Genomic DNA, 17,147 nt, shown 5'->3' on the forward strand with positions numbered 1-17,147 from the left:
GGAGAATAATCTTCCACTAAAAGCTTTGTTGGTGATGGACAATGCACCAGCCCACCCTCCTAATTTGATGGTTGAATTGCCAGAGGAGTTGAACTTCATCACTGTGCACTTCTTGCCACCCAACACAACACCTCTCATCCAGCCCATGGATCAACAGGTAATTTCTAACTTTAAGAAGCTGTACACAAAGGCACTGTTTAGAAAATGTTTTGCGTCCACTTCTTCCAGTGATGTTAGCTTGAAGGAATTTTGGAAGAGTCACTTCAATATAGCAGATGCTGTATTTTTAATTACCTCAGCCTGGAAAGAGGTTACTGTGAGGTGTCTTTGTGCTCCTTGGAGGCCATTGTGGCCTGAATGTGTCCTTCAAAGAGACTTTGAAGGCTTCGAAGAGTTAGAAGAAGAGGCTGTTGTTCATGAAATTGTGGCTCTGGGCAATTCCATGGGCCTGGAAGTGGATGATGATGATGTTGAGGAGTTGGTGGAAGAGCACAGTAAGGAATTGTCCACTGAGGAGCTGCATGAGCTTCACAAAGAGGAAAACGAGACACTGAAGCGGAGCTTAACTTCTGAGGAGTCAGGGGAGGAGGAGGACAAGGAGGAAAGCCGCATCATTCCAGCCAAAGATCTCAAGGATGCGTTCTTTTGCTGGAGCAAACTGTCCAAACTTGCTGAGGATTATCATCCTGATGTTGGTTCTGTGCAAAAGGCCATCAGTGTGTTCAATGACAATGTTATGAACTACTTTTGGAAGGTCCAGAAATCAAGGTTGAAGCAGCCAACCCTGGATACCTTCTTTACAAAGATAACAAAAGAACATACAGACAAAGTGTCTGTGAGACAGTCACCAAAGAGGGCTAGGAAGGATGACTCCTCTCCTTCCACCTCTTCTCAATAATTCTCTCCTCCCCCCTCCTCCCCCCTCCCCCTCTGCCTCCTGTCCTGCATGCTGAACAACACTAAGGTAAGATAAAGTACCGTATTTTTTACATTTTCCACAGAATTTTTTCAGTGTTAAGTGCTTGTATTTGGGGGCCTGGAACGGATTAATCCTATAACGAACGAATGCTATAACGAACGAGGTTCTGGAACCAATTACGTTCGTTATAACATACCCCACTGTGTGTGTATATATATATATATATATATATATATATATATATATATATATATATATATATATATATATATATATATATATATATATATATATATATATATATATATATATATATATATATATATATATATATATATATATAGCATGAGTTCAAGACATCTTCAGAGGCAACTGGACTACATGGACAGAGAGAGGCTTAAATAGTCCAGTTGCCTCTGAAGATGTCTTGAATAAAGACGAAAGCTAAGGTGCTCCGTTGTTCCCATTTTCCCGTGTGATTTTATCAAGATTTATCTTATCCACGTTTTCATTGTGGATTTACATGAACAGAGAGAGGCTTAAATAGTCCAGTTGCCTCTGAAGATGTCTTGAATAAAGACGAAAGCTAAGGTACTCCGTTGTTTCCATTTTCCCGTGTGATTTTATCAAGATATATATATATATATATATATATATATATATATATATATATATATATATATATATATATATATATATATATATATATATATATATATATACATATACAGTCGGCCCTTCACATACGAGGGCTTAGCATTCACGGATTCGCAAATACGCGGATTGCCCCGCCGGAGGAATATTCTGTACATTGAAGTACATTCAACTCGCGCGTCATTCAACTCGCGCGTGGCACCTCACACGGGACACCGCCCGCTCCCGCAACCTCACACACATACGCATAGCTCTCCCTCACTCAGTCAAGTCTCGCTGTAACCACGCTTGTGTTGACATCAGCATTGTAGTTGCAAAAATATTACATTTCCGTGAATGTATTATGTCACGCACAGTATGAATAGAATATCACTGATATAAGAGTATTTTAAACGAAAACTACTAAAAAAACGAGTAACATATCTTGAACATCGGAAGGCTAGGTAAAGTCTTTTGTTTTCATGTGGTTTATCCTAATTTACATTGAAATGCATTACGTTTCAGCAAAACTACTATTTATTTCTGAGAATATGGAAATGTAATATTTTGCAAATGACGTACGTATTACAGTGGAAAGTGACGAAAGCAATGACTCGCTTTCTTTCGTTCAAAAGATGAGAATCGAATGTTGAAATGTAATCATTGTTGCTTTTACAACATCTTTTCGAAAGCGTCACGTCACTTTCACAGTACGTGAAAGTAGCACAAGACAAGCATATAACAGTATTTTAACTAAAAAAACGAGTAACATCTCTTGAACATTCGAAGGTTAGGTAAAGTCTTTTGTTTTCGTCATGTATTTTATCCTATTTTACATTGAAATACATCACGTTTCAGCAAAACTACTATTTATTTCTGAGAATATATTCATTCAGGCACAGTTTAGGTAAAATATACATGTGCTGTAACATTTTTTTAATTGAAAACAATTCGAAAAACACGTACCCTCTAGCCCTGTTCAAGGAGAAGACTGGGAGGAGCTGTTTGGTGCTTAAGACGATGACAAGGAAAATGATTTTGATGGATTTTAATGAAAATATTCAGAAAGACCCTGGCACTGTCAAGGAAAGTGGCTGCTGAAGGCTTCCGGGACATGGCAGAGGACGAGATTAGGGAGCTAATTGAAGAGCACGACACTGAGCTGACCGAGGAGGATCTACAGGAGTTAGTAGACTCAGGCAAGGAAGAGGAAGCGAAAGGGAAAGAGGATGAGGAAGAGCACCAAGAAATAACGTTGGAGAAGTTGGGGGGAGATGACCAGGAATATTGAGGCACTGAAAAACCTGGCCTATAGTATGGACCCCTCCATGGTGCGTGCCCTGAAATTCATGCGAGGGATGGGTGACGTTTTCGTTCCATACAAAAACATCATGGAAGAAATGAAAGAAAGAGACGACAACTCCCCATCACCATGTTCTTTGATCACCGAAGGAGAGATTTAACACCATCAATCACTGGCGACAGTGAGGAAGCAGCTGAATCCACAGTCGCCCCCACTTCACCACCTGTTATGGAATTGAGTGACCATGAGCCCGATGATCCCCGCCCTGTCGCCGAGGAGAGGTACGGTACAGTAAAGTGAAATTCTTATCTCTTTTTTTTAATAGCTTTTCTTGCCATGTTTATTGTTTGTAAAAATGCACAGCACAGTACAGTTCAGTACAAGTACTGTACATAGGAAGTGGAGGTGCAGTTATTCACAAAGCATTTGTGTTTGTTGTCGGCAGTAGTGACGGTGCGGAGGGAGCGAGTTGGGAGGAGTGGTGAGGTGACCTTGGACGCAGGAGCAGGGACGAGTGGAGATGCCAGCCAGTATATTTCGGGTGTATTAATTGTTTTTATAGCTATTTTTGCATTTTAATATTAAATACTGTACATTACGTTTCAACAAAACTACCATTTATTTCTGAGAACATAGAAATGTAATATTTTTGCTGAAATGATGTACGTATTACAGTGGAAAGTGGGATAAAATTGTGACGCAAGCAATGACTCTCTCTCTTTCTTTCGTTCAAAAGATGTTGCCGCAATCGCTTTTCGAATGGTTTTCAGTTGTGGGATTATAAGGCTAATGATAGGATAGAATATTATTGTAATACAGTACGAGTACAGTACAACAGTTTTTTAACTGAAAACCATTCGAAAAGCGATTACGGTAAAATCTATTGAACAACGAAAGAAAGCGAAAGTCATTGTTCAATTCAATTCAATTTCAATTGTTTATTCCTTGATAGAGGAAGCGGGATCCTAGTGCTGTCACTAGGTACCCCTGTACAATGACACCAGAATCATCTGGCAAGTGTGAAAAGTATATACAGTATAAATATTATAAAGGGGCTTACTAAAGCCTAAGGAAGGAAGGATGTTCCTTTAACACATAATTAATATTATTTACAAAATATCTGGCCAGTATTGGGAGGATCATCGTGTCTCCGTCAGGGGGTCGTGGAGTGGTGGTCCAGCAGGCGTCACGGAAGCGTTGTGTGTGGGGACATCTTAGGAGGTAGTGGATAAGGGTGCGGCTGTCGGGTCTTCTGCATAACGCACAAGAGCGTTGCTCAGGGGATGTGGGGATACCAATCTCCCAAGCAAAGTCATACCCAATGATGATATGGGCAGCAATCACGTCCCCCTTCCGCGACCCTTTCCCGTAGACGTACGAGAAGTCAGGAAGTTTACGGAGGACATCGTACCATGTGGGCGGGGAGTCCAGGGGGATGGCTGCTTCCCGAGCTTCTCTCTGTTTGCGGCGGATTTGGGTCCTAATCTGTAAGAGTGTTCGAGGAACAACGTAGTCAGGTGTGGCCTTGTTGCAGCCAGTCTTGGCAAGGTCATCTGCTGCCTCATTCCCCAAGATACCGACATGACTAGGTATCCATAGGAATGTCACAGGACGGCCTTCATCCTGAAGTGTGGATGTTAACCCTCGTATTCGGAGGATGAGGTCCTTATTTTCCCCAGATCCAAATGCGATCCCGTCGAGAGCAGACCTGGAATCGCAGCAGACAAGCAAGGGGCAGAAACCATCTGCTTCTTCCTCAGCGAGAAGGGCAGCAAGGAGGGCTATTAGTTCAGCCTGAGTGGAGGATGCCCCGTCAGAAACTCTGAGAGACAGTTTGATAGGCTCAGGGGCATGAGGACGGGAGATGTAGACACCAGCCCCGGCCCTACCTGTAGCGGGGTCAACAGAACCATCAGTGTAGAGGACGACCCTACCTGGGGACCAGTGAGCGATCCTGGAGAGGTGGTATTTGCAGAGAATAACAGGGTTCACCTGGGATTTCGGGAGCGGTCCACCGAGGGCAATCACTTCAGGTTGAAAATCCAGCCAGGGAGAAGGAGACGAACCAACAGCAGGGGTGACAACAATATCAGGCAGGAGGTCGTGTTCCTGAAGGGCTCGGATGAGTGACCCTCGCCACTGTCTTCTAGATGGAGGTCGGTCTCGAACAGCAGTAGTCAAGTTGGTTTGGACATAGTTGCCCCTAGGATCCCGTAGAATGGAAACGGCAGTTTTTAGGTAAAACTCCTGGACACGATCCTGTAAGGGGGAAAGACCAAGTTCGGTATATAGAGAAGTAGAGCGTGTCCACTGAGGAGCCCCAAGGATGATACGAGCAGCTTTCCTCTGGATAACTTCGAGACGGTTGACAGCAGTCCGACTAATGTTGACGAGGGCAGGGGCGGCGTAGTCGACACAGGAACGGACAAAAGACTTGTACATGATGAGAAGTACAGGGATGCTGGCACCAAGGGAACCCCTGCACATGGTAGAGAGGGGAGCGAGACGCCGAAAACATATGTCTCGAAGATAGCGGACTTCAGGGATCTGACAACGTGTGCGAGTTACATACACACCCAGGTATTTTGTCTCATTAACCCAGTCCAAGGGCGTTCCTGATAAGAAAAGGGGTGGAGGTACAACACGACCGTGCCACATGGCTTTTGTTTTCGCAGTTGAAAGAAGGAAACCAAGTGAATCACACTCTCTGGAGACCAGATCAAGGGCTTCCTGCATGCTGAGGTAGTCAGGGGCTTGGAGGAGGACATCGTCGGCATATCCTGAGTGGACAACTTCTGTCGGCCACGGGAGTGATGCAATGGAGTGCATGAGAGTGTTAAACAAGGTGGGACTCAGGACTCCACCTTGAGGGGTGCCGAGGTTCATTTCTTGAACAGGAAAGTCATTGTTTTCATAATTTTATCCCACTTTCCACTGTACAGTAATATGTACGTCATTTCAGCCAAAATATTACATTTCCATATTTATTTCTGAGAATATATTCATTCAGTCACAGTTAAGGTAAAATATACTTGTGATGTAATATTTTAATGAAAATACGGTATCGTAGTTTTCTTTTGTATCAAATTTAATTAACAAAGATTGATGTTTCAAATGTAATGAACAAAAATTTATGTACAGTACCATACCATGCATTTGGCTACTTTGGGCTAGCTATGATGACGCAAGAGATCTGCCCTGGCGACTGTACCGACACTCACAGCTGGTGGTGCGTTGGTGCATCGTTTCCATTGTTTACTGGTAGTTACTGGTAAATATTTTTCAACCTAACGAAACTATTACCCTTTTAGAGGTTGACCCCCAATTTTTTGCAAAATAATTTGGTCTTAAAAACTCGAACTACACACAGGTATATACGGTAAATAAGGACATGGGGGGCCAGGGATTTTGGGGGGGGGGGGCAAGCAATAGTACACGGATTTTTAACATTCACAGGTATCTCTGTTACCTAACCCCCGCGAATGTTAAGGGCCGATGTGTGTGTGTATGTGTATATATATATATATATATATATATATATATATATATATATATATATATATATATATATATATATATATATATATATATATATATATATATATATATATATATATATAGTATATATATATATACAGTGGGGTATGCTATAACGAATCTAATTGGTTCTAGAACCTTGTTCATTATAGCATTCGTTCGTTATAGGATTAATCCGTTCCAGGCCCCCAAATACAACCACTTAACACTGAAAAATATAATATAAAATTGTAAAAATTGTAAAAAAGTGCATAAATATGCATCTAAACCCTGAAATAAAGAGTATCATTAATATTTGTAATAAAAAACAATAAATTAGAAAAAAAAAATTAAATTATGTTCGTTGTAGGAGTTTCGTTCGTTATAGCATTCTCAATTTTATAGGTAAAACCGTTCGTTATAGGAATATTCGTAGTAGGATCCGTCGTTATAGCATACCCCACTGTATATATATATATATATATATATATATATATATATATATATATATATATATATATATATATATATATATATATATATATATATATATATATATATATATATATATATATATATATATATATATATATATATATATATGCAAGTAAATCACTGTAGGTGTGCTGGGTATATGCTTGGCATTCACATCTTCGGGTGAGTACAGACTAGGTACTCACCCCTGAAGATGTGAATTACAAAAGCTTTTGGGAACTTCTGCTTCTTCTTTCCTTGTGGTTATCAGCTATATATATATATATATATATATATATATATATATATATATATATATATATATATATATATATATATATATATATATATATATATATATATATATATCGCTTTACGTGGTTAATTGAACCCACGGAGGCCCACGTAAAGCGGGAAATGCGTTAAGTGAACAACAGAACATGTGGGATAAATTGAAATAGAGACTGGGCCGTGTAGCAGAAGAGTAAAGTATCAAGGATTTTATTGAACTGGAAGCACACAAAAATGCAGAGGAAGAAGAAAGTCTAAATGTAGAAGAAGAACCTGCACCCCCCAAAAATTTTACAGTGAAGCAAATGGCAAAGGCATTTGCTGCACTTAATAAGGGGATGCAAATGTTTGACGGAATGGATCAAAATGTTGAGCGTTTTGCCAAAGTTGACAGAATGGTCCAAGATGCACTTGCTTGCTACAGGGAGATTTATTATGAAAAGAAAAAGCAAACTGTGCAGTCTAAATTAGACATATATTTTAAGAAGTCCCATAATTGCTGTCTCCTCACACCCCACCAGTGCTGCCTCTTCACTCCCCAAAGATGATCCAATACCTTCAACCAGGAAGTTTCCCCTGTATATTAACCTGTCTGAAGAAAAAAGCGACATTGATGACCCACCCAGTCCTGTCTCCTCCTCTGCTTCATGCACTTATAGTAGTCTCCATGTATAATTAAAAAATTATGGGCGCCCCGTGTGCATTCAGCTGACTACATTAAAGGTAAGTGCACAGTAACATTGTATCCATTCTTCGTTATCGATTACTTTTACTGTACTGTATTTCATTTTAGATTTTATATGTATGATTTTTTGCATTTTCGACTTACGACCTGGATTTGGGTCCCTAACCCCATCGTAAGTCGGGGAGGAGCTGTAGTAAGAATGACATGGGTTTCCCAGACTAATCCATGTGTCATGGTTTTGGGGTGTATCCGTTGGTAGTAGGAGTGGATTATATTATATAAGATAATAATATGTCGTATTTCTTATTTCTTACCGTAGAGTCCGATACCTTCACACTGATTACTTACAGGAGATTATGGCGTATCTACGTAGAAGTTCACTCCACCACTCGACATTCCATGATTTATACTTGATAAATGATGATTTAATGAATTCATTTAATTTTCAACATCCATCTAAGTTATTGGTTATACTATGTCATAACCAATCAGTCATTACCTTTAGTAATAATAAGATAGGATCACAGATACGGGCAGATAATTGCACTTACATTTATTTGTCAAGCTTCCATACAATGATTTACAATTTGCATGGATATATGATTTACTCACGTTCACGCTGTAATAAAATTAATCTTCTAAAACAGGGAATTTCCAACTTGGGGACACATGTGATTACTCTACTGTGGTATGACTTAACAGAGCCTTAATTCTTCAAGTGATTCATTTACTGCCAGCCTGGATTGCTTTTGTTGCAACCAGGCTTCATCACAAGAACTTCTTCCCACGGCCATAACAACAAAAAGGTACTCTTGGGTTACCACACATAGTCTCGCGTCACTGACAGTCACTGTGGACGGTTGTCGCGGCAAGTAGAACTGGTAAGCGTGACTTGAATTAACCATTAGGTGCAATAGACCAGCCTGGATTGCTTTTGTCGCAACCAGGCTTCCACACGTGATATTTCCACGGGGATAACAAACCTAGGTTAACACACTTAGTCTCGTGTCGATCACGGTCACGGTAGACGGGTGTCGTGCAGGAGAACTCTGTAAGCGTGAATTAATTAACCATTTACTGTAGGTTTGATAGGCCAGCCTGGATTGCTCTTGTCGCAACCAGGCATCCACACGTGATATTTCCACGGGGATAACAACCTAGGTTAACACGCTGAGTCTCGTGTCGACGACGGTTCACAGGACGGAGTGCGGTGGAGGACTCTGTGTGGTGTGGTGTCCCGCCCCCCCTTCAGGAGGGAGAGAATGGAGACGACGTCCTAACTAACCCATGGCTCAGGGGGTACTACTTAAAATGAGGTTTTTGGGTGTGAAGCGATGAACAGTACAACACTGTTTCACTGCTCACCCCCCTAAAGGCTGGCTGACATACACTAATGAAAAATACATGTCCCAGTTATGCCTCGCCGGGCGTCTTATCTCTGGTAAAACAAACTTTGGAGTTGGTTGCGTAGGTAAGCCCGGTGTGAAGCGATGAACAGTACAACACTGTTTCACTGCCCACCCCCCTAAAGGCTGGCTAACATACACTAATGGAAAAATACATGTCCCAGTTACGCCTCGCCGGGCGTCTTATCTCTGGTAAAACAAACTTTGGAGTTGGTTGCGTGGGTAAGCCTAACGCAACCCATGACACCATGGTATAAGATATAACTAAAGCATGATAATAAATTGAGAGAAAAAAGATATAAATTTCCGAAAATACAATAATTGTCATGGTTTTGGGGTGGTTCGGTGGTAGTAGGAGTGGATTATATTATATAAAGATAATAATATGTCGTATTTCTTATTTCTTACCGTAGAGTCCGATACCTTCACACTGATTACTTACAGGAGATTATGGCGTATCTACGTAGAAGTTCACTCCACCACTCGACATTCCATGATTTATACTTGATAAATGATGATTTAATGAATTCATTTAATTTTCAACATCCATCTAAGTTATTGGTTGTACTATGTCATAACCAATCAGTCATTACCTTTAGTAATAATAAGATAGGATCACAGATACGGGCAGATAATTGCACTTACATTTATTTGTCAAGCTTCCATACAATGATTTACAATTTGCATAGATATATGATTTACTCACGTTCACGCTGTAATAAAATTAATCTTCTAAAACAGGGAATTTCCAACTTGGGGACACATGTGATTACTCTACTGTGGTATGACTTAACAGAGCCTTAATTCTTCAAGTGATACATTTACTGCCAGCCTGGATTGCTTTTATTGCAACCAGGCTTCATCACAAGAACTTCTTCCCACGGGCCACAGCAACAAAAAGTACTCTTGGGTTACCACACATGGTGTCGTGCAGGAGAACTCTGTAAGCGTGACTTGAATTAACCATCTAGGTGCAATAGACCAGCCTGGATTGCTTTTGTCGCAACCAGGCTTCCACACGTGATATTTCCACAGGGATAACAAGCCTAGGTTAACACACTTAGTCTCGTGTCGATCACGGTCACAGTAGACGGGTGTCGTGCAGGAGAACTCTGTAAGCGTGAATTAATTAACCATTTACTGTAGGTTTGATAGGCCAGCCTGGATTGCTTTTGTCGCAACCAGGCATCCACACGTAATATTTCCACGGGGATAACAACCTAGGTTAACACACTTAGTCTCGTGTCGACGACGGTTCACAGGACGGAGTGCGGTGGAGGACTCTGTGTGGCGTGGTGCCCCGCTCCCTTTCAGGAGGGAGAGTCAAGGCGACTTCTTCACTAACCCATGGCTCAGGGGATACTACTTAAAATGAGGTTTTTGGGTGTGAAGCGATGAACAGTACAACACCGTTTCACTGCCCACCCCCCTAAAGGCTGGCTAACATACACTAATGGAAAAATACATGTCCCAGTTATGCCTCGCCGGGCGTCTTATCTCTGGTAAAACAAACTTTGGAGTTGGTTGCGTGGGTAAGCCTAACGCAATCTATGACAATAATATATAAGAAAGAAGAAATAAATTATGGAAAAGAATATCGACTTAGAAAATATGGCATTACTGTATTTCCACACCCCACATTCCTACCACTAATCTATTATCATATTCGAATAAGACGTCTAATTATAAGACAATTTTCTTCTATTACATTACCGTCTCAATGTATAATAACGGAGATAGCGTATCCAAAATTTTCTCTATTTTCTTTCATTAATCTTCCGCCATTATCGCCTACCTCACCTCCCACACTGCGTGTCTCCTTCATAAATCATCACGCGCATGCGTACACGTCACGTGGTCAAACAGAACGTGTTTTTTTTTTTTTTTGCAACCAATTAAAATGATTTGTGGTTGAATTCATGGTATTTTTTGGCCCAATCAAATTTAATTTTTATTTTGGGTCTCATTTCGAAATTCAAATTCATTTCCAACCATGGAAGTCTGCGATGGGTGTCACTTCAATTATATGGAGCTGATTGCGAGTTTTGGGGGGAAAAACGAAGAAACTACAGGTATTGCATTTTTAGATCTCATGGTGTTCTCCCAACCTCAGTAGTGTGCCCTAAGTGCAAGAACGAATGTAAATGTCGTCAAGACCAACATACTGTATGTTGCATTGTGGTAACTCAGACGAACGAGAACCTGGCCAATAAGGTAAGAAATAAATGATTCCACCATATGGTGAGAGTCAGTTAAGTTAGGTCAGGTCAGGTTTATGTTTTTCTAGTGTTTTTTTTATTTATTTTGTATTCGCCTAGCCATTATTTTTTCAGAAAACGCCCCACCAAAAAAAAAAAAAAAAAAAAAAGGCCAACTTCCGACGGAAATGAATGTCATAACCGATTTAAACACATAAATACACTAGAAAAATATATTTTTGACTTTCTAACAGAGTTGGGTACACATACAAATTTACCGAAAATATAAGCAAAGAAATATAAGATAGACATTTATAGACCGAAAGACTTAAGAAAATAAGATTAATAGAAAATATAGATATGAAGCAAGTATTGAAGAATAAACAGAATAAGTATGAAATAAAAACTAGCCCCCTTACAGTCTAATAACCATACTGGACACCACCTAACAGTGGGCTGTGACCAAGGTAAGTAGATACCTACCTTGGCTGTGACTATGTTAGATCACAGGACAGAGTAAGTCACTTCTCAACTTGTGAAATGGACCTGTCCCGGACGACTCCGTTGACCTTGAATTGTTGCCACTTGTTATATTTGCTGATATCATTTAAGGTTATTGGTCATTTGGATCTCATATAAATGTATTTGGTTTCTCCCAAAGACTTTGGTTTCTCCTTCATATATGTATATGCCGCCCGCGTGTTGGTTGACTGTGAATTGAAATATCGTATAATTTACGTTACGAACATTTTCTGACAAACTCGTGTATTTTCTGACAAACTCGTGTATGTGTTGTATGTAATGTGAAGTTGAAATAATCATAAGAAAGTAGCGGATATACAATTTATTACTGTAAATGGTAATCTTGCACTGTATCGTGGGGCAAATAATTCGGCTTCCAGAGTTTCTATCATAAAAGCATTAACAAGAAAACTGCATATATAGACTTACATTTATTCAGCTGTATCTTCAAGACACTGTGAAGGGTTGTGGAATGTGGACTGGTGTTGTACACTAGCTGGACTCAGTTAGGAATGGTGCCTTTAACTATCTGCTCGCAGTGATCAGTCCAGCTCAAACTGCTGACTCTTTATTCACCATACTGTAAAGTGGACCTGTACAGGACGATCGCCCACGCCTTTCTATGCTGTTGCCAACTTCTGGTAATATGTTCTCATGCTCTATTTGGTATTATTTAATGTTTTTATACAAGTTAATCTCATATAAATGCATTCGTTATCTCATCCAAATTATTAAAAAAAATTACTCAGTATAGAGAGAATTACTTACCTCTATAATATCACAAAATTAGTTGAAATTATTGACTGTTATGGCATCTCCAATAGTGAAGGAGTACTTGAGTCAGCGGAGGGGAAGGGAACCCATGATGTTTGGCATAGTAACTGTGTATAACACCAAAGACAAAATATACACTGTACGTGTATTAGAAAATCAGACAACTAAGAAGGAGGATAAATATTTTTTAAAGAATAGGATTTGACAAAGGAAGGCTATAGGTAGGAAAATAAATCGTGGTGAAGTTTACCTTCAGATTATTATAAGGTATTGGCCAGTAAGACCTAGTTAAAAAAAGCAAAGAGGAATAATAAACTGAAGGAAGCAAGGGAAGCGAAGTCAAACCACAAGGGATTCTTTCAAATGTATCAAACTAAAACACGAAAAAAGATTGGTCCAATAGTCAGATACCGGCAAACTAACTGATAACGGCCGAGAAATGAGCAATAATCTGGATAAATATTTCTCTACAGTTTTCACCACCGAAAAATTAAATATGACACCCGAGGCACCAACTACGTATATACAGAGATAGTGAAGAAATAGATCATGCAAGATAGTAGTGACTAGTAACTATATTAGTAAGCAAATGGACAAACTAAAGCCTAATAAGTCACCATGTCACGATGAGATAGTTGCTAGAGTATTAAAGGAATGTAAGGAAGAGCTTAGTATGCCCTTAGCAAAGTTGTTTAACATGTCCCTAAAAACGGATGTAGTACCAGAATCCTGGACAGCGAATGTAATACCGATTTTCAAGAAGGGAGATAGATCACTATCCTCTAACTACCGTCCAATTAGTCTAACATCAATTGTAGGCAAATTACTGGAAGCAATCATTTCAAACTATTCGAAATCACCGGGAGAAGCACAAGTTGATCAATGATTCCCAACATGGCTTCACAAGCGGGCGATTATGTCTAACTAATCTATTAACATTCTTTTCATCTGTTTTTGAATCAGTGGACGAGGGGCACAATTATGATGTGGTACATCTCGATTTTAGCAAAGCCTTCGACAGAGTCCCACACGAAATACTAATAAGAAAAGTGGAGGCTCATGGCATTAAAGGAGGAGATATTCTAAAATGGATTAGGGTTTAGTTAGTTTAACAAATTTATTGACAAAGTTTGGAGTACAGTTTGCCTATTCTGAGTAATTCAGTCAGGTCTTGACACTGAGGGTATTATCACTTCTCACTGCCACGCAGGACAGAGGTTCATACACAAAGAAATACATCATAATTATTCATTAAGTGTACTGTATATATATATATATATATATATATATATATATATATATATATATATATATATATATATATATATATATGATTTTGCCGCTTGCAGCGGCTACTTTATTGTGCACCCCACACTCATCCTGTGAGCGGTAGCGCAAAAGGATTACAGAGTAGGGTTTACAAAGGGTCATAATAATTAACCCCCGTTGTCAGGATATTGTGGCACTGAATGTTACACATTATTTCATTTACATTATTTGTTTAGTTCTATACATAAAGGGTAACTTATTCACAAATGCGTGAGTACAGGCGTGTGAGGCAGTATGTCTGGCCTCACACTTTGTTATTCACATTTACGTGAGAGGTATTCAAGCACATTGCGTATTTGGTTCTGTACATGAGAATTGATATAGTTACTAAGTGCAAAAAAGTGGATACAATCTTAATATGTCGGCTATCTTGCCATTAGAGATGAAGTGTTGTGCCATTTCACACACAGTGTGCTTGGACCTGTCCCTAAAAGGTTCTATCTTCACACAGTCGAGGACGTAGTGTTCAAGTGTGTGGCCATATGTATGGCCACACACTTTACATTTAGTTTTGTTTACATCTGCTTGAGGAATATACTGCCAAAGGTACTTATATCCTAACCTTAATCTAGCGGTTACAACATCTTGTATCTTGTGATCTTGTTACTTGCTCCATATACATGTTTCACTTGATACATCTCATCATGGTAACCTATGGATCGACTAGTGCCTGTTTGCACTTGTCTACTTGCGTCAAACTCATCAATAAGTTCTTTCCTAATTACAGTTTTAAGTGTTCTTTTTGACAGACCCAAATTGTATTCAACGGTGTCTTTGTTAGACGCGAGTTTGGCGAGGGCATCAACTCTGTCATGTTTTATGAGGCCTATGTGAGAGGGGATCCACAACAGTTTGACCCTGACACCCCGGTCAACAAGGCACGCATATTTGTGTCTGGCTTCAGAGACAAGAGCGTGACAACCTGAGTCGAGGGTGCCAAGGGCAAGTAGTGAGGATAGAGAGTCAGTGATGATGAGACTGTCAGTAACAGTGGTTTCAATGAATTTAATAGCTGTGAGTATGGCAACTAATTCAGTTTGTAGAGTGGATGCCCAGTTGTTAATTCTAACTCCTTTCTCAATTATATTACCGTCAGGTTGAGTCACAACAATAGCACTTCCAGCCCTCCCACAGGCGGTGTTTAGAGATCCATCAGTGTAGATGGTCTGTGTAATATTATCATCAGTCTGTAGAGTGTGTATGTGTTCAAGAGCTCTCAATTTGACAGTGTGTTGGAGATAAATGCTTTGTATAATTAATTTTTTAGGCGGATACGTCGGTATTGTGATATCGAAGGGAACTGTCCGCCAGGGTGGCAGGAAGCGCTGTTGTGTCTCAACTTTATACAGGTGGTCTAGTCCAAACATCTTCATATGTGTAGCTGTAGTTTGGATCCATTTAGACTCAGTAGTCCCATGGTTCATACATTCTAGCAATTTTAAGGAAACAATGTCATCAGGATCACCACGCAGAAGCCTCAGGGCTATCATGAGGTTGACTTCAATTATTCTATCTTTAACACTGGGTATACCTAGTTCTTTCCTCATATTAAGTACTTTAGTGCTCTTGGGACATCCTAGGATAATTCTGAGGGCTTTATTTTGCATTTTCTCGAACTTGTCAACGCCTTTCCCGTCACGAATGACCAGGGCTGGTGCGTGGTAATCTATCAGAGATCTTATATAGCCTAGGTACATTGTTTTAACAATTCTAATATTAGCACCATAGTTCGGGCTGTACCCCGCTACACTTCTAAGAGGTCTCAGTCTGTCAGTACATTGGCGGGTTAGCTGTTGTATGGCAGGTAGGGTGCAAGGGACGGAAACACCAAGATATTTAAAAGAAGAAACATAGTCAATAGTGTTGTTACCTATCTTGAACTTGGCAGGGCCGCGTTTGCGGTTACCAGCTTGTTTGTTGAACACCTTAGTTTTGTCAGTGGAGATAATAAGACCGAGGTGTTCACAGGCTGCGTATACATGGTTCAGGGAGGTTTGCATTTCACGATGAGTTTTAGTATGTATAAGAATATCATCAGCATAGCTGATTGAGATATTGCTGGGGTTGTCTGGTATTAAATTTAATAATGCATTCATAAGAACATTGAACAAAGTGGGGCTAAGTACTCCACCTTGAGGGGTACCAAGTTGCATATCTTTAACTGACAAAGTTTGGAGTACAGTTTGCCTATTCTGAGTAATTCAGTCAGGTCTTGACACTGAGGGTATTATCACTTCTCACTGCCACGCAGGACAGAGGTTCATACACAAAGAAATACATCATAATTATTCATTAAGTGTACTGTGTATATATATATATATATATATATATATATATATATATATATATATATATATATATATATATATATATATATATATATATATGTGTGTGTGTGTGTGTGTGTGTGTGTGTGTGCAGGGCCGGTGCAAGATGATTTGGCGCCCTAGGCAAGCCTTTAGATGTGCGCCCCCTTGAAAGTTTTGATAAGCTAATGTAGGTACAGTAACCCATTACTACATTGTTTCTAACTCTCGAAACACCACTGATAACATAATTTTCATCTTGTGGCTTTATTACTTCATCCATGCAAATAACCAATTATTGTTATTACATTAAGTCAATAAATCCTTGACGTAAATGTCAATGAAACAATTTTTAGTTATTTTTTTTATTTTAGGGTAATCTTTAAAAAATAATAACATATAAGCATTTAGCTCGCTCCAGCCTCCTGCGAGTTATAACCTACTATTATTACATCATTATTATATACATGTAGTGCAAAATAAGATACTTGTGAGTTGTGACCAGTCATTGGTCGGACAATATATTAAATTGACATCTTAAGTATAAATAGAAAAAGCTTAATGGAGAGATGTAACAGTTATGAATGAAAATAATTGCAACTCTGACCAAGCCACATTAAAAAATTATATACATTTACGTCGTGTACAATAAGCGTTCACCCATTTTATATTTAATGATGTAAAAATTTTTGTAATACATTTGGTTTGTTTCTTGGTATTTGGTTTTGAGCTCCTATTGTACGCCATTACTACCTATATAAAACATATTAATTTGTTAGGTGAATTTTATT

The 17,147-nt window shown here is 39.4% G+C and overlaps 1 protein-coding gene across 2 annotated transcripts in view; it reads right to left on the reverse strand.

Moving 5' to 3' along the window:
* Positions 1-12,579, reverse strand: part of LOC121868815 — a 31,102-nt gene extending 18,523 nt beyond the window's left edge. Inside the window, exon 1 of one of the 2 annotated variants that reach the window (XM_042369776.1) lies at positions 12,377-12,579. In XM_042369776.1, the coding sequence (XP_042225710.1) occupies positions 12,377-12,378 (2 nt within the window). In that variant the 5' untranslated portion in view covers positions 12,379-12,579. Of the gene's footprint in view, positions 1-11,908; positions 12,042-12,376 lie in introns of those variants that run through there. The other variant, XM_042369777.1, reaches the window with a different exon arrangement.
* Between the last annotated feature and the right edge of the window lie 4,568 nt (positions 12,580-17,147).

Source organism: Homarus americanus, unplaced genomic scaffold (genome assembly GCF_018991925.1).
Source record: "Homarus americanus isolate GMGI-L3 unplaced genomic scaffold, GMGI_Hamer_2.0 scaffold30535, whole genome shotgun sequence".
Lineage (NCBI taxonomy): Eukaryota > Metazoa > Arthropoda > Malacostraca > Decapoda > Nephropidae > Homarus > Homarus americanus.